Source organism: Phaethon aethereus (assembly GCF_964289735.1).
Source record: "Phaethon aethereus genome assembly, chromosome: 12".
In the NCBI taxonomy this organism is placed as follows: Eukaryota; Metazoa; Chordata; class Aves; order Phaethontiformes; family Phaethontidae; genus Phaethon; species Phaethon aethereus.
The window spans coordinates 17,530,067-17,548,683 of NC_138588.1; the positions used below are offsets into that span (position 1 = coordinate 17,530,067).

At 41.2% G+C, this 18,617-nt stretch overlaps 2 protein-coding genes across 2 annotated transcripts in view; both read right to left on the reverse strand.

The window, feature by feature from the left end:
• MTMR10 (myotubularin related protein 10) overlaps positions 1-6,101 on the reverse strand; it is a gene marked incomplete at both ends in the record, with an annotated part of 38,279 nt that extends 32,178 nt beyond the window's left edge. Inside the window, 2 exons of the mRNA XM_082005107.1 lie at positions 4,522-4,582; positions 6,042-6,101. Of these exons, the coding sequence (XP_081861233.1) occupies positions 4,522-4,582; positions 6,042-6,101 (121 nt within the window). The remainder of the gene's footprint in view (positions 1-4,521; positions 4,583-6,041) is intronic.
• A 9,751-nt stretch (positions 6,102-15,852) lies between these two features.
• The window catches only part of TRPM1 (transient receptor potential cation channel subfamily M member 1), a gene marked incomplete at its 5' end in the record, with an annotated part of 121,946 nt that continues 119,181 nt past the window's right edge, over positions 15,853-18,617 (reverse strand). The window contains one exon of the mRNA XM_082005080.1: positions 15,853-17,220. Coding sequence (XP_081861206.1) covers positions 15,945-17,220 — 1,276 coding nt within the window. The 3' untranslated portion in view covers positions 15,853-15,944. The remainder of the gene's footprint in view (positions 17,221-18,617) is intronic.

An 18,617-nucleotide genomic window follows, 5' to 3' on the forward strand; every position in this document is an offset into this window, starting at 1 on the left:
AGGAGCTAGCTTCCAAGAGAATCAGGCACTTCTAAAGGATTAAAACTTTCCATGACACAGTCTTAAAAACCTCCCACAATTAAATTTCTACAGTCAGTTGCCTATCTAAGGGCACATGTATACAAAAAAGCAAATCAAAATGCAGGTGGTAAAACCAATTAGATGGGCATTATTAGATAAAAGTGAAATATATCCAGCAGCAAGTATCTTGAACACGATATGTAATTCCACCTCAACAAGAACACAGCACATCTGGAAAATGTTCAGAGGTACTCAAAAGGATGATTAAAGATATGGAAAGCCTGCTTCTCAGGACCGAGACAACTAAGTTAGAGAAGCAAAACAGAGCGGACATACGACACAAGTCTGAAAATCATGAATCACATGGAATGGGGGCATACAGCTTGATGTTTGCTGTGTCATACAAGAACTAGGATTTATCGAAATAAACTAGATGGTGGCAAGTTCAGAACAAAAAAATAAGTGTAGTTTGTAACAGCATATAATTAAATTGCTGAACTACTTGCCAGATGAAGCCATGCATGATAGACGTTTACATGGCTATGGAAAGCAATTGGATAAATTAATCTAGGAAAAATCTAGCGAGAAGAATGAAATACGATAGCACTGACTCTATGATGCTCTGTAACTGTGCAGTTGGATCTCCCCACTACCTTACTTCAAGAGGAGAATCTCCATGCCATACATTGAAGGAAGCAGGGAGGGCAGAATGAGCAGCTGGGAGTGCTGCTTGTCCCGTTCTGTCTTCCTACATGCCTGCTGGCAGCCACCGTCAGCAAGAGGTGACATCTGATCCAGTCCAGCTGTACTTATGACCATTTATAAACCCATCATGGGTGTCATCACACACCTATGACTGCACTGAAGTTGACTTCTATGATCTGACCACAAAACACTGCGCAGACACAAGAGACTATGAGTACTGCTTTGCAACAGCAGCTCACCACCAATATTCCCTTAACTTGCCTTAAAGTGAGCAATTCCTACAGATAAAAAAAAATACTATTCTAACTCGGTTTACTTCTATAATTTCACTGTATAAAGTTTTAAAAACAAGAACAACTAAACCATTTCTAGCTGTTTTGTAAAAACTTCCAGGTACTAACTTAACCTAACCTACTAGCAAATTAGTGTACTGAGCAACACTTTAAAATAATTACAAGTGGGTATTAAAATTTGGGAGGAACAATCCTTTCCTCACACTTAATCAGATGTTCCATTAGTTACATAATCACCTGCAGAACATCCTGTGTGAGCAACAGTGAGGACCTTTCCGCCTGATCTTGCCTAAACCACACTGCAGCACTGCTTGCAGTACTGCATTGCAGTTATGTCATACAATTTTTTTGTATGCTTAAGTCGATGTCTGAAAAATGCTACAGACGTTGTGGAAAACAGGCTGCAATGGACTACCAGAACAGAACACACCTTCAAGTTTAACAACTTTAACTTCATTCTCCCCTGAAGCACACAAGCTAATTCCCCAAAAGCCAGGCAAGGCACTTGAACAGACTGGTAGACTATCTGCTATTTCTCTATTTTCCCCTCTTTGACATGCTTATAAAACATGCTATGCAAACAAAGGAAAAAAAAGTGAAACTGTTACACAGGCCAACTCTCCAACTCAGTCTGCAAAAACTCTTGATCAGAAAGCTACACTAGGAGAACAGAACTGCAGAAAGAAAAGACAAAACATTTTTATAACTCCATCTTAAACCCACATCATGTGTTTTGGAATGAAATTATACCAGATTCTATAAAATTATTTGTTTTTCCCTACTGCAGCATCAATGTTGCACTTACAACCAAAGTTTTTACTTGCTTTAAATGATGTTTGTTGCTTTTCCTAATACACCACCCTCCCCAAGGTACACAGTTCCATGAGAATACAGACTTGTTCCAAAAGGTGAATAGGTGAATCTCTCTTTTCCTCTGGCCACCAGAGGAAACTTTAATAACAAACTCTACAGGTTAAAAGTTTATTCCAATGTAAATTGCAATTTTTTTTATTTTTTTTTTAAATAAAAAACTCACCATTTTGTAACCTGACTCATTATTTCTATGTCTGGAACATAACCTCCACTGCACAGAAATACAAGTTAGACAGTAGGGTATTTAGCTACTTTGGAATTTCAATTTTAGTAAGCTACTCCCTCAAAGTGACTATGTTTTAGGAATCAAAAGCTTAATACAACTACTTTCAGTTTTCAAAGACTACTAAAGCCAGTAACTATGTTTGCTAATAGAATTTAATTCCAAAAGAACTCCTTAAAAACTCCACCAGTTAAAAAAGTGTAATAAATGTTCATCCACTCAGGTTTAACTCTGTTCCTGAGGGCAAACGCAATTTCACACAACTATTAAGGATGGGATATTAGGAATACCATACTCAAACTGTACTTGCAAGGGAGTGCAAGTCAGCCTTAATATAATTAAATGACTTGGAATTTGGCCAGAAACTTGGGTTATGACAAATCCAAAAGCCAGTCTATCCAACAGTACAATGTGTACTTGTTTATATACTTTCCTACTGCACCATTTTGTGATAGAAACAATGAATGTGTTTAGGCCAGTGCTTAACTTTAAACAGGAAGAGTTAATTTAAGTAATTTTAAATAAGTCACTTCTAAACCCCTCCCCACCTTCATTCAGACAGGTGCTTACAAAAAATGAGAAGATCTTGTTAGAGCTATTCTGTGGCTGTACAGGGCAGTGAATTCTATTAAGAAATAATTCAAAATAACACCTTTGAATGATATGGAGGTGGAAATTTTAACCCTGTGGCAAGTCATACTCTGAGTCAGTTTCTGTATAACCTGGGGCAAATTACTACAAGTGTCCCAAAAGCCATCAAATGCCAATTTCAAAGATAGCGTAGACAAGGGAAATGATCCAAACATGGGAGAAATATAAGCCAGTTGAGAAAAGCAAACCCAGAGAGCACTATTTTACATGTACTTCAGTGTTTCACAAATAATGAACAAACCACACCGCAAAAAGCTACTGCACAGAAGTTGTTTTCTGTAACTGCTCATGCACACGTCCCACAGTAAAGGCAAGACGTGTTACATTTTGAGAAAAGCAATCTTGTACTGCCTTGCATTTTCTGTGGAATGTCTCAGAGAAGAACATGCAGTCACTTCCTTGTGAGTCAAAGACCTTGGATGAATATCAACTGCAACATAACCAATAAGATGCCAAGTGGTAAGCAGAAGTTTTGCAAGCATAAAAATATTACTGTATTTCAAATACCAAGCAATCTTAGCAATGTATTTTAGGGCACTTATGCCTCAAGCACAATCTGTATTATTTTGTTTCATGAAGAGTTTCAGTCAGTTGTTATTTACTCTTTCAGTTGAAATTCTTCCACAATATTTCAGCTTCTTAAGTTTAAGGTACTTCACTGGACTATATCACATATCAATTAGTACTGCTTAATTAACAACAGTCCCATACGAAGCAGTAACCAAAATATTTTTTTAAGAGTAACTTGTTTATTCTATTGATCACTTTGAAAGTTCACGTTTTATCAACTTAGACAACATGACAGCAATAGCTTCCTACATTAGTATGTATGTGTTAACTCATATTTATTAACACATAAACTGAATGCTAAGAAGTAAAACAGAATGGCATACTGCATTTTAACTTAAAGTTACCCTTAGAAACAGCAAGCCAGATTTATGACTGTGATGTACAGTTTGCAATGAAAGTAACCTTGAGAACAGTAGATTGTTCCTTTGGGATCTGAAAAAGGCTTTTAGAAATCCTCATTGATCAAAATGTCACTTACCAAAGATTATTTCTTATTTAAAAAATGGAAGTCAGGAATACCCTACATTTTTATAAATATTTAATTATGAACAACAATAAAAACATCACTTTTCTCATCCACACACTAAACCTATACAGAATAACCTTTTTAAAGACACTTACAAATTCCAAAATTACATAACAGGAATAAAGATGGCATTAGAAGTTTTCCAAGACAGAAGTCAAGCATACCTACCTACTGGAAATTCTATGAATATTTTCCTTTAAAATAAGGGAAGACTACAACACATGCTATGGTACTGGGTTCTGCACACAGGTGAGGGTCTGACTATCTGACAAAGATATAATTATTAGTAGTCTTCCAAAAGGTGTCATAAACATTACAAAATTTACAACGGTTTCATTTCAAATACTCACAATAAAACCAAGATATTATTCTACACATACTAAAGCATTATATAGGCAAGTTTGGCTATGCATTTATTTAGTGTTTCAAGCAGGTTAGAACAATTTTCTACAGATGCAAATATCATTAGATTTTATTTTCAGAAGTTACGTTCCCTCAAGGAACATGCTAAGATTAAGATATGTATTGATATTGATATATATCAATAATCACAATAAAACAGGGAAAACCATTTACATTTTACCAATTCTTTTTTAATAAACAAAAGGCTTAAATATATCCCTGTTGAGGTATCTGCCCAATTCCTGATTTATGCCTACCTGGCAGAAGTACTGGTTCCAGTTTCTTAATCCTTGGTTCTGAAGCTATATGGTCTTCAGCCTAGAGAAAAGACAAATTATAGTTTACTTAAGAATCAGAATCTACCTGTACAAACAAAAGTTCTTCTTTTAACTTAAAAAGTTGATCTTAAAGAGCCAGGATCCAATCAGAGCAACAGTTTTCCATAAAGATATTAACATTTTTGTGTACATGTAGCTTTGCACCAAAAGAATGATATAATATTTAAAATGCTAATGTTTAACTAATTGTGTAATCTAGGCTATAACAAGTCACAGGATGAACAAAAAACAATTTGACTTGACATTCCACAAAGTCTCAAGTCCTACAACAAGCTTGACACAGATACGGACACTCAAGTTTGTACAAAACCCCTGACCAACTTTTAACATGCATGACTTTCCAACACAGGAAAAATTACAAAAACAACAAAGCCTAGAACACATACATGTCTACCTACTTTTTAGTTACAAACCTTCAAAACAAAAATACTTCTGTAAAAAGACTAGAACCTTCAAGTGAAATCACCCTAACACCTACGGTTCCTACACTGACAGGTATCGTCATTTCCCAGGACTAGGAATACCCACAACTATGTTGCACTGACATTTCACTTTTACCAAGAAATTGTGAAAAAGCAAAAATGAGTCAACATGTCAAACATGTTGCTAAAAGAGGCCCTGCCTTGTTTAAAAAAAAAAAAAAAAGGAAATCACATTCTGTCAAGTGCACACCCAGAGTACACAAAAAATCCTGGTGGTTCTACTATATATACTTGATACTATAGCCACTATATATAGTATTCTACAATACATACTCGATTATATATATACCTGATTTTCCTATTTATGCCGTCAGCAGAGTTTTAAGTGTGAAATTATGGCTACAATGGAAGTTTAATTATTTGCATCAGGCAAGCACCAGCTCTTTTCTCCTCAAAGTATTCCACAGTGCGAACACAGACAACGCCAATCCCACCCAGCACAAAGAGGAATGCGAGCCCAAACACCTGAAGCGTTATTCACAACTTTCCAAAATAGCCTCACGTTGGCCGGCTTTAATCAACACAAGACTTGACTTTGAGAACAGTTCTGCTCCTCGACAAAAGTTTGGGCTTGTCACCAGCACAGGCTCACTTCATGCTTGTGCGTGACTTCAAAGAGCAAGAGGCCACAGGCTGCACTTCAAATCCACTGCACAGCTTTTGTTTCCCTGTGCCACGGAGGGCTCCTAGGGGCCCCTCGGAAGCCTCTCCAGGGACGCGCAGGTGCTGGTTTACTACGCCCGAGGCCGGTAACCTCGAGACGGGCGGGGGAAAACCGCCGGGCAGAGCCCCGGGCGCCCGGCGCCCCGCGGGCCCCACTCCGGGCCGGCCCGGCCGCCGCCGCGCCGGGCGGTCTGCCCCGGGGGTGGCACCTCGGCCAAGGCCAAGGACGGGACCCGGGCAGGGCAGGGCAGGGCAGAGCCCAGCAGGCCGCTAATGGAAATAAAAGGCTGTTACCTGAGGCAGCGGCAGAAGGTAGGACTTGAAGGTGGGTTTGGGCTGCTTGAGAGAAAACATCGTCGCTGCCGGCGGGGACCCCGGCGGGCGGGGAGGGAGCGGCAGGCCGGGCCCCGGAGGCCCCGTCCCGCGGGGGCAGGGTGTCGACGCCCGCCGGCTCAGGCCTGGCGCCCCGCAGCCACTCGGGGCTGCGCGCTTCCAGTCACACGGCGGCGGCCCCGGCGGGCGGCGGCGGAGGCGGCCCCAGCGCACCCTCCTTCCCCAAGGGAGGAGTCAGCCGCCTGGGCAGGCCCGACCTGGGGCTGCCCCAACCCCTCATGGAGCCCCCCACAGCTCCCTCCGCCACCCCGCGAGGGCGGCCGCCTGCCGGCCCCGCGGCTCTCTACGGCCGGCGGCGGGCAGACAGCGGCGGCCCTGGCGGGCGGCGGGCTGAGGTGGGATCTGCCGGGGCGGCCATATTGGGGGAGCGAGGGGGCGGGGGGAGCGGCCTCCCTACGGCGGCGCGGAGGGCCCAAGCGGCCGCGGTCCGGCAAGGAGCCGGATAATTACCGGCGCCAGCAGCCGGGTGATTAACGATTTGTCCACTTTTAATGGACAGTTCTTGTAACGGCAGTTACAGCCAGCACTGTTATTTCCGACCAGACTGCCAATGGGTTTAGGTTAGCCACTCTTCCCGATTCCCTGGGAGACCTCCCTCACAGCCCGTCCCGACCCGGGGGCGGAGCCTCCCGAGGGCAGGCCAGGACCCCGCGGGTGGGAGCTTGTGCTCGGCCCTGCCCTCGGCAAGTGGCGAGAAACCGTCTCTTCCGGGCCTTCATGAGAGAGAAGCAATCGCAAATACAGGGGCCTGCGGAGGGGGCGACATTAAAATGAGGACTGAAGCAGAGGATTTCCACAGCTTTGGCCTCTGAACCAGTTGGAAACCTCCGCATGGGGCCTGCAAAGGCAGGTTTCTGTTGCCGCCCAGGGGCTCAGCAGTGAAAATCCAGCTCTACCACTGCCAAGTTCTTCTCACTGGCACCTTTTATACAATGTGTTTCACGTTACAGCCATGGAATGTATGTGATCTATGGGTGAAACCTCCAGGCTGCTGCCACACAGGCACCCTCTTGCTCATCATTGTAACTGTGCTGACAGCTGAAGTGGATGCAGATCCAACATCCACGTAATTCCCTTTCCTTAGGCTTTCCAGGCACTCATGGATTGCTCACTTGAGCTTCTCTAGAACATGGAAATAACACAGTTGCCCACCTAAACTGCTATCTCTTTTGAGAAGTAGGAAACTGAGTAACTACTCACGTTTGTTCAGTGGCCCTTGGCACCCTTAAACGTCCATGTTGCAGATGTTTATGTGAGCACTGACTGCAATGAACTTGCCTTCCACAGTGGAAAGACCTCCTACAAGAAGCAGCAGTTTGGACAGAAATGTGGTTTAATCAAGAGCCCCAGAGTGAGACCACACAGGTCTGTCGGGAGTGAGACCTACGGAAGGGGGAGAGCCTGGGTTGCCCTGCTGGTGTTCCAAGCATGAAGGAATTGGGTAAAACCAGCAAGGCTTCTCCAGAGTTTGAAGCCAGGTCTGATGCCTCAGGTAGGGTAAGAAGGGCTGCTGGTTCCTGTGCCTGCTGGTGATCCCCCTATGGCTGGTGCACCACAGCGATGGTTCCAGCTAGGAGCCAAGTGTAGTTCACTGCAAGGCCCATGGTTTAGGGGCAAGAGTTGAAGACCAGGACCTGCCAAACTAACTGCTGGTATTTGGGCACTGTAGCCTCACCTCATTAAAAAGCATGGGTTTGGTCAGCATGCTGTCATTTTTCTATACAGCTCACACGCAAGATAACATCAGTAAAGGCCTGCTACTAAGGTCACCCTGATATAAAGACAGTAAAGAACAGGAAGACTCCAGAAAAACAGATGCATTTTTAGACACAAAATGACACATGCAGCACCCAGCATCAGCTACAGGGTCAAGGTCTTCCCTTACTATCAGTAACAGGAAACACATTACATTGCATTATAGCCCCCTGGGAATTTCTGGTGAAGTCAGAGGGTGGATGTTCAATGAAAGAACAGACTTTAGGGCACGATCTGGATTCCCTGACTTAGATGAGATGGCCCACTGATGCCAGCAGGGAGGTTTGTTTGAACAGTGAGGAGAGAAACAACCCACTGGCACCTGCCTAGGTTGAAGAAAGAAGTATGCGTGCATGCATTTAAAGCTATTCAACAGCCCAGGAGAGAATGCCAGCAAGCATCTCTATAACCACACACTACTCTTGGACTTGCAGGTGGAGAAGATAAAAACAATCCCATCGTGTAGGTTTTTTTTAAAACAAGTGCACCTCCTTGCACAAGAGTCCCATCTCCCCAAGGCAGACAGTTCCCTTCACTTTATCCTGTTTTTTCACATATAAAACTTTTATTTTATGCTGCAAACATCATTGTCTAAGTGGCATTATTCAGGCTGGCATGGCCTCAAGCTCAGCCCCTCTCCATTTTAGAAGGTGCACTGTGCTGCGGAAGCTGCTGGTGGTGTAACACTGAGTGCCCAACAGTGCTGCGAGAATAAGCTACAGCTCCTCTCCTGCTGGTGACTTATTCCTTTCACAAGCTAAATCCCTTGGATGTTTGGCAAGTGAGAAATACTGCGGGACATGCCCTCATCTTTCTTCTTCTTTAAAGTTTTGTGTTCATATTCAGAACATTGTTGAAAGGAAATTAAAATCAGAAATGGGGGAAGAGAAAGCAAGGGAGCAAGGAAGGCACAAACTGCCCACATCAGCTAGGCTTGAAATTGCATTTAAAAAATTAGTCAGTGTTAATAAAAATGACAATTATTTATACTACATCAGAATTACAAGAGCGTTTCTGCATCAGCTCAGAGCCTTCTGAGGGGTGGCTGCAAATAGAATCTTACTCCTAAGGGAATGAGCATAGGATAGCACAAATTTCCATTAAGGACTGCACTGTCACATTTAAACTGCAGTACCGTTCTGAAAAGGAACAAACAAAATCAAAACTAAGCTCTCCATAAACATAAGATCACAAGATTTGTGAGCATTGTTGTTGGAACTGGTTACAAGTTGCCACTGTATGAGTTTTATACCGGTGGGAGGAGAAAGCTGATTTGACAGAAGTGAGTATTCTGGAAGAGCAAGTTAATTCTGCCACAACTTGCAGTGGGATTCAAGCAGGCAGTGGAGACAGGCAGAGCAGGACAGGTAAGTAAGGCAGAGTAGGCAGACAAGGCAGGGCAGACAAGGCAAGAGGGCAGGCTGGGCAGGTCAGGCTAGGCAGGCAGGAGGGGGGGGCAGGGGCAGGGGGTTTAGGACAGGCAGGGAAATCCTCTGGATCCCCTGACTCCTTTTTGGCAATGCATTCAGCTGCCTGCCCATCTCCAGCCGTCCTGGCTTGCCTCACTTGCTCGCTTTTTTCAAACAGTTCTGCTAAAACAGAGGTTTCTGAGAATGCCTTTGTTGTATGAGAACAGTCTTAAAAGAATGGTGGGAAGCTAGCTATGCAACAAAGCCAGCTGAATTGAAAATACTGCAGATGTCTATTTTTATTCTCATAATTTAAAAAATGTAGTTTTTTACTCAGTGCAGTTATTTTCCTTGCCTCAATGTTAAGTTATTCAGTATCCTTTGTGCTAGACTGACCATGACCCTTACACTTGCCCACTGTCATGGCCCTCCCAGAATCAGCTTGACATGCTCTCCTGGTGGTATCACACCCCACATGCTGCGTGGCAGTTTCCTGGGGCCTCTTTCTACATACAGTGCAAATTGTTTGTAACAGTGAAGATAATCATCTGCTTGGCAAAGGTGCATAACCTGCTGTATTTACTGCATATCAGATTAGGTATCATCTTCCTAAAAATTCTGGTACAACCTCACAAGACAGCTCTGTAGTTGGGGAAGTACTTTGGCTTGAGCAATGCATGAGGGCTAGGGTTAAATCAGAACAGATTTTCGTAGTGGTCCCTTTTGATCTCTCAGCAGATTAGAGAATGGCTTTCATTAGACATGTTGAAAAAACAGGTTAAACCACCATCTGCCACTGATGCTGTTGACATTGCTGAACTTGCCTCAGTGTAGATGATCTCTTCCAGGCCTGTATTTCTATGGCAACTTAGGTGTTTTCATAACTTTCTCAAGAATGGTTCAGTTATTGGTTTGAACTCCAAGACACAATGATATACGTGTTGTCTTATTTCACAGCCGAGCTACGTGCCCTGAGCTACAGCACGTACATAGCAAGTCTGCAAAGTCAGGGATTCACTGATGAAAGTCTGTTCCATTTTTCACTGAAAGCATTACAGTTTATTACTTTACCTGGATGCCTCCCTACTTGTGCACTCAATAGTTTGCACACCCAAGCTGGCACAGCCTGCACTCAGAAGCGTGGAACTTTTGCTGGGGACTTGTGAGGAAGCCAGCCGTACAGGTCTGTATTACCTCTTATAGAAGAAAAACATTATGCCTTAAAATTATTAAGCAGTTGAAAAAAAAAAATCTCTTCCCTGAGTGTCCTTGATGAAGATCCAATAGAAGAATATTTAAAATGTGATTATTTACATAAACCAGCAACTTTGATAGTCTTGGCCAAAAATATACAAAAGATATTAAAATTATGCAAAGGTTTTAGTTTCTTGGGGTGTCTCAGGAAAAAAAAGCCTCCTTTTCAATATGTATCTGTGAAGTGAAGGTAGAATTCTCAGTGTGGAGATTCGATGATGTTGAACTTTGCTATGTTACATAAGGGTACCTTTTGTTGTTAATCATTACATAGGTATTACTTGCCTAGAGTTATTTGGAGCTATTCATTGGTACAATGCTCCACCTTGGTTTGGGCTATTTTACATAGGTATTGTGATAGTGACTATCAGATTATCAGTGCTCTGGACCTAAACTAGAATCCAGTCTTTTTCCATGGCCATTTTGAAGGCTGTTGGTCTGCTCAGATCATATCTTGCTGAGCATAGCAGTCCAATTAGTGCAAGAAGAGCGAGATGCTTGCATCTAGAATCACACATGATGAAGCACTGAGGCTTCATAGGGGTTTTAATGTTGTAGAGACAAAAGAGGAGCAGGCAGATGAAATTATGCAACTCATTTTTCATCAACCTTAACACCAAGCAAAAGATGGATACAAACACTTAAAATATTTTGGCTGAACAACTGCAAAGAATAATTTAAAGCCTATTATCAAGACATACCTTACATCCATTGTAAAGATACAGGGCATCAACCATAAAGCACCACTTTGCCATATCAAATTTTGTTTCTCCAGATAAGGCTAAAAGTTGAAAAAAAGGAAAAGAAGATTGCAGTTTTAAGGAAATCTGTAGTTCTTTTCTCACTTCGCCCAAGACTTGTGGTTTCTCAGCCTTCAGTACTGCTGTATACTGTTTTTTGACTACCCCAGCCCCCTGGACCCTGGCAGTACTTGAAATGGGCATTAAATGGCAATATCAACTAGGTACTTACATCTATTTTGCCTTGCTGCTGGATCCCAATGGGGGATTAAAATCCACAATTAGGGTGACATATTCAGCTCAGGTGGCCACTGCACTCAGTAGACCATATATCTGCAATGGCTGTAGTGAGAGGAAAACACTTCTATGGCTAATGTAGCCTGGTAGCCCAGTAAATAGAATATTGTCACTGCTCTTAACAGGCCACAGGCTTTATGCTGACTTTGTAAGGCTCAGGACTGAGGCTTGTCAGGATTGCTTTGTCTGAGCTTGCCTTAACCTGCCTCGAGTAGTGCCTTCGTTTGTTTAGCTGCGAAAGCAATTTTTCTAATGACTAGGAAATTCAGGTGTAATTGTAGGATTTGAAGGTCGATGAAGAAAAAAGATATAAAGTTGGTAGCAAACATAAAAATGTCCTTAAGCAAGCAAAAAATAAGGAACAAGAAACCAACAACATCAAGATAGTGCTCATCCTAGCAAAGGACCTGGGATGATGGCAATATTTCCTCACTACCCCCACTGCAGCCAGTGAGCATTAGACCCAGAGGATCGGTGCGAGTATAACATAAAAGAAAAAAAGGGATCGATAGTAGGAAGTGTGCATCTATCAATTTTACCTTGTGTTTTTTTTCCTGTAGTAGTATAGTAGTATTCTTTTCTCTCCTCTCTTCTTGTCTCTCCTCTCTTGTAACTAGATCTAGACTAATAATAATTCATATATTAGACTGTTAAAAATTGTTACACTAACAATAAATTCCTGACTTTACATACAAGGTATGTCTCCTTTTTGCTCATAACAAGCTTTTGAGTGTAACACTAATTAAATTAGAAGTGACCAGCCAGACAGGACAGTGGTGCAGAAGTGATATGCTGGCAGTGGCCCTACTAGGTGGAACCCCAGCACCATGTCCAAGTGCTGCTGTCGCTCAGAAAACTCACCTCCTCCACAACAAGTGCTTGGCAGCAAACCAGCTTTGTGTCAGTGGATTAACTACCCAGAACACCTGTAACGGCACAATCCTGTGGATCTTGCAGATCTAATGAAATAATCCTGTTGACATCCTTGGTCATGCACCCTCCTCATGTTCCTGTTTTCTCACAAGGCCTTACAGATACTTCTTTTAATTTTTATTTAGAAGGACAGATACGCATTTTGCCAAAGATCATAGTCAAGCCCAGAACCTAGGAAAGCATCCAAAGAAGCAGTGTGGAGAAAACGTAGTTGGAAGGTTTCAATGCCTACTTTAATTCATTATTAAATAATATGGAAGATGGACTTTCTTGGTTCTCAGGTGTCAAAATCCAGTGTCCAAAATGGAAAGAGTGACTCTGCAATAGGAGAGGCTTGCAAGAGCAAAGTCAAGCTAGTCCCAGAATGATGCAATTTTAACAGGGGTAATTAGCAGAATCAGCTGGTATAGTTAAGAACCTCCCTATGTGAATATTACAGTTAGTCACTGTGTTTAAAACATTTGCCTTGAGCGAGCTAGGGTACTGTAAGATGAGCAAACTAAAATTACCTCAGTGTAGTGTCTCTGCACAGACACAGGCTTAGAGTACATACTCTTTAGGCTTGACCTGGTTCAGTATAGGTCGAGCACATAATAAGAAGTGGTAAGTGGAATTCACAGTGACACTGCTGTGGAGTCACCACATACTCAGCAGTAGGAGGGATGTATCTTTCTAAAGGGCAGTATTAAACATGCCTCTTCAGAAATGCAAATCCTGCGCTTGCATCCTTTCAGCCAGTATTCAAGAAAGCATGTAGGCAGACGTGCAAATGTGTTCATCATTATTCTGTTTAGTGGGCTCCAAATCTACTATCAGTCTTCTACGCACATACAAAGCCACATTTAAGTCTTATTAAAATGGCTGTATGTCTAAACTCTGCCAAAGTCAGTGTAGTTACTTCACATTTAATGGCAGAGGGGTTATCATTTCAGTTCACGCTATGCACAGGAAACATCCAAGCCTTATAAAGTTGTCACTGTATAGAGGATTTTATGGAAAATACTGGCAAATGTTAAAAAAGAAACTTTGCTCAGAAAATGTTCAGCCCGTGCACTCTATAAGAAGAAACAGATAAGTGAAGTGGTTTGATATCACTGTAGTGAAAAATTTGTTATACTGAATTCCTTTCACATCTTTTTCATGTTTCTTTATAAATATTTTTACACAAAGGAAGAAAATACAGAGGTTAAATGTTTTAGTTTGAAATCTACATGATAGCTGATAAATTTCTAGTGTAAATGCTAAAAAAAACCCGGTCAAACAGAGCATGATTTAACACACATTTTATAAAGACGATGTAACAAGAGGTACGCAACGTTGTATTTTGTTCTACAATGCATAATGCTTGTTTAGCAAAGTGCTGAAAAGCTGCATCCCTTTGTGTTTGTTAATGAATCCGTTTCTGGTGAGTGTGCAGGCAAACAATAAAAAGGCATTGGCAAATTGGAGGCTATTTAAACCACACCTACAAAATGGCTATGTAGTTGCATAGAATGCTAACAAAGAAGTAAACATGGAAGTGAAACAATTTCAAATGTCATTCTGTTTTTACAAAATGTCAAGTTCCCTAAAGTTGAATAAAAGAGAAGCCCACATGAAAAGCAAAATGTCAACACTGTTCTGACAACAAGTGAAACCAGTAAACCTGCTAATAAAACCAAGCTATCAAAAATCCATAGTAAATGATGACTGAGCTTTCAGAAATGCCTATGCAGTTAGCATGATCATTCAGTATGGTAACAGTACTTCAAGGTGCAAGTATGGATGGAGTACGAAAATATAATACAAACAATAAAAAGCTGATGCCATCAATGCATTTGTAGAGTCTTCCATCAACCTCTGCATTTCAAAATGCTGTAGGCAGAATTACCAAGGGAGATACTGAGACCTACATACTGTGGAGCTGATGGTGGGGGCAAAAAAAGAAATCTGTCTTTTCAAAATAGTGTATGAATAAGTCCTGATGGTTAGTAAGTTAAGCATAAACTTTTGACCAGTATTCTGTGAACAAGTAACATGCCTTTAACTCATTTTCTTTCTTCTCTGTTCAATGGTATACATCCCCTGCAAAGAGAGCTGCTGAATATTTGGGAAAACAAAATTCCTAAAAGGTAACAGAGAAGAATGAGGCAAATAATCTCATACTATTATGAAGAAAACTATCAAAACCTAGTACTTCGAATGCCATTGTTGCAACAAGTGTGCTGGCAAGCTTTAACTATAGATGTGGATTTCCAGTCTTAGTTGTTGAGGGATAGAAAACACTTCTGCTATAGAGACTTTTTTTCCCTTTGACATTTGTTTTTGAAATTTACTCAAGAAAATGTATGGAATTTCTATTCCCACATGGAAAAACTATTTTTTGTTTAGACTGACTCCTAGAAACCATTCCTTGTTCCTCATGTGTCATCATAATGAAATTGCAAAATGAAAGATGGATTTGTCACAGTAGCTTTGCTTTAAACACAGATTGGCTACATTTTGATCTCACGCAATCAGAACACCTTTCCTGTTTTGTTTTGTTTTGTTTTCCCTTGCAAGCATTTAATAAAATCCAGATTCTCACTCTACATGGACTTCTACTGCAATGCCCATTTATACAAAACACTAATGCAGATCTTGTATTCATATAATTAAAATCTCCGTATACTTCGTATACTTAAAATCTCCTAAACATTTTGAAACAATGATCACTGTTTTTCAACAGTTTAAGGCTGTCAGCATGCTTTGGGATGGGGTCAGATATGATCCTGAAAGCAGGATTCTGTCATTAAGTTCAAGGACAGGTCAAAAATATATCTACACATGGCTTGCCAGGTCAGGTTTCTTCAAACACAACTGTATTTTGCCACTCAAACCTATTTTAGTGGATGAAAACTGCTACGTTATACCTTTCTGAAAGAGGAGCTAAGAAGTATGCATGAAATCGGAAGTGAGAGAAGGGGACTGCATAATTTTTCCTTGCCTCCAACAATTTTGTTTTGATCTGAAAAACACAATGGCCACAAAGAAACCAGCTGCTGGTTAAAAATTTGTTCAGTTTAAAAAGTCTTCTGATAAAAAAGAAGAAAAAACATTTTCTAAATTATTACATGATTATATTGTCCTTCTTTCAAGAGCTTTTATAAAGAGCTTGTCAGTAAATGAGGGCGGTTGAAATGGAACAAAGACAGATCTATACTGTTGGCATCTGTGGACTGTACCTACTTTTTATCTGCCCCTGAGAGAACACCTCCCTTTCACCTGAACGAGCAAAACATTTATTTAAGAACAGAACTTATATCTATTAAGTTAAAAATGAAAAGAAACAAATATATGCACAATTCTTTAGAAATTAATTTTAAAATCCATATTTTGTTCAATTAGTCATGATGCTTTCTTAATTGTCATTAAAACAGAGGGCGTAAGCCACTTCTTTAACATTCAGTTTCTGTGGATGCATTTTCTTGCCTAGCTTTCTGTTCTTCTGTTGCACTGCCAAACGCTACCACCAAACTAGTTACGCTGCTGGCATGTCCTGGTCTATTTAATTTGTCCTTTACAGACTTGGCTTTCCGAGAGTGGCTGTGCAAACTCTTTGACCGTACTGATGGGAACCCAGAAGTCCTTTCTGGCTTTACTGACAGTAAATTCTCTTTCTCAGCTTTGACAGTGGCAGGCATAGAGGTGTAAGAGGCACTCATACCTGCTTCACCGCCATCACTGTCATCTGTGTCCATCTGTAACTGTTTCTGCTCTGCTTGCCTTTCTGCTTCAGAGATAAAACCAGGGTATTCTGGAGGACGTTCTTGAGAAAGTTGCTGCTCAACTTCGTATTTCCACTCTGTGGCCCATTGTTCAATTGTAGAAGGGCACACCTGATCCATGATGGTACTATACTCTGTGGTCCAGTTGTTAACTCCTCCAACCAGCTTCCCACCCTGTGCAAATATAAAACTCCTTGACTTCATCATAGTGGTTTGACAAGCACTGAATGTTTCAGGAGGAAAATAGCGCATTGCTTTAGATTTGTCCAAGGGATAAGAGATGGTTGCTTCTAACTTGGTACGTTCTACTTTTAACTGAGTGTTCTGAAAATCTGATCTTGGTACTGGCTGGCTGTTCGTAACAGCATCCATCTGGTTTATACTTTGAGGAGCCATTCCATCACTCTTGCAAATCCCTTGCTGTTCATCCCCAAAACCACCTGAACCAGAATGGGGTCTGGAAACATTCTGTGCAATTTCTAATGTAGATTTACTGTGGTCTGCTGTGGTGACTGCATTAGCACTAGAGGTATAATGGAGACTGGTGTGGTGTTCTGGAACCAGCATCCTTGGGTCTGCTCCATCTTCTTTGGTACCGACAGAATGTGCTTTTTTACGCAATCCCGTGGCTGGTGACATAGGAATGGTACTGTCATCATATGTTAACTCATCACCACTGACATGGTATCTGTACATGCTGTAGCCATCAGAGCTGTTAACGCTGCTTTGCCTTAGGAGATATGCAGCATCGCACTCGGACGAAGCCCGTGAACGTGTATATGTTAGCTCCGATTTGTCAATACCTGCCAGCTTCTCAAGAGCATTCACCATCCGACCAGATAGTTCTTCCAACTGAGAGAGTCGAAGGTCAACTGTTTGAAGAGAAGCTTTCATAAAATGTTCTCTTTCATTCACTTCTTCTAGCCTCATAGACATGTTTTCAACTCTGTTGGATATAAAAGAGGAAGCACAGAACAGAAGCTGTGGAATGGCGCAGTAACCTGTTATAGGCACCCAGCTACTCATTTCTTCATAAGGCAGAATTTAGTGCTATATGTCATGCATTATTCTTTTTCCCGAGGTGTAGCATTGAAAGCATGTGCATTTTCTTGTTATCCATGCTTTCCATACACCATATTAGAGGGCTATTTGAACTTTGCCCTTACTTACATGCCAGGAAAGTATAAGAGTTGCAGCCCTTAGGGATAGCCTACTATTAACATTTCTGAGTGTGCCACCCACTTCACGTTCAGTTGTCCTCTTTCACTGTGAAGCATCAATTAATTACGTGAAAAATACTTTCTAATGACATGCTCACAGGATGACTTAAAATAGCATCAAGGCATGTTGTAAAACAGGTTTTGTAGCTGTATGGGAGAGAACATACGCTGGTGTGTAGGGGGATTACTTTAGCTCTTGAAACAACTTTCAATTATGTATCAGCCGAAGGGAGTGGAATTATTGTCTAGTTCAATTAAAATAATACTTCTTCCCATTTTCTTTTATCATTTATATCATAATGGAAGTGATGGTACCAGAAGAATGCATATAAAAATAATGCATTAGAATGTGACTAACTAGTAAATGAACTGTGGAAATTAAATTAACATTCTTTTGCTCTCAAACACAAAAGATGACTAAGCATCTGGAGCAAGAAGCCATGAGAAAGCAGCAAATCTGCTTTGTGGCCAGAAACCATAGTGAATCAGTGAGGCTTACCAGCCCTGCTTTATTCTCTGCCACAATACCTAGGATTTTGACAAATTGCCATGGATAAATAGTGCAGTAGAAACTATTTGAATACACATAGCAGATTTCATTTACTTCTCTATTCTCAAACTTCACCTATAATAATCCAAGATGTTCATGGCCTCCCTTCAAAAGAAAGATGTTTATCCGTTAAAGAATTATATGGCTCACAGAGCTACTTCAGAAGAAATGTTAAAAGACAGACACATATATATATATACGGAGTAGTTCATCATCAAAATACCATGAGGTGAAAGGGTGTTTGAACTGTGTATCATTTTCATTACAGGGAGAATTTTTCATCATTTCAAGGAAGTGACAAAAGACCCCATCCTTTGACTTACTTAGAACTACTAACAGAATAGGCAGAGCCTTTGGGAACAGTCCTGCCAAGTGACCTCGTAAAAAAGTGCTGCTGCCATTATCACTGTGTGCTTACACAGCAATATGCAAACATTACCTAGTCCTCAGAATAGCTTAATGATTTACATGTGAATATTCCCTGTCTTTTAAATGGGGAAGTTCATACTGAAAAGCTAAATGTCTTGTTCAAAGCTTTCAAGAGAATCTGTAGCAAAGATTAAAATTCAGCAG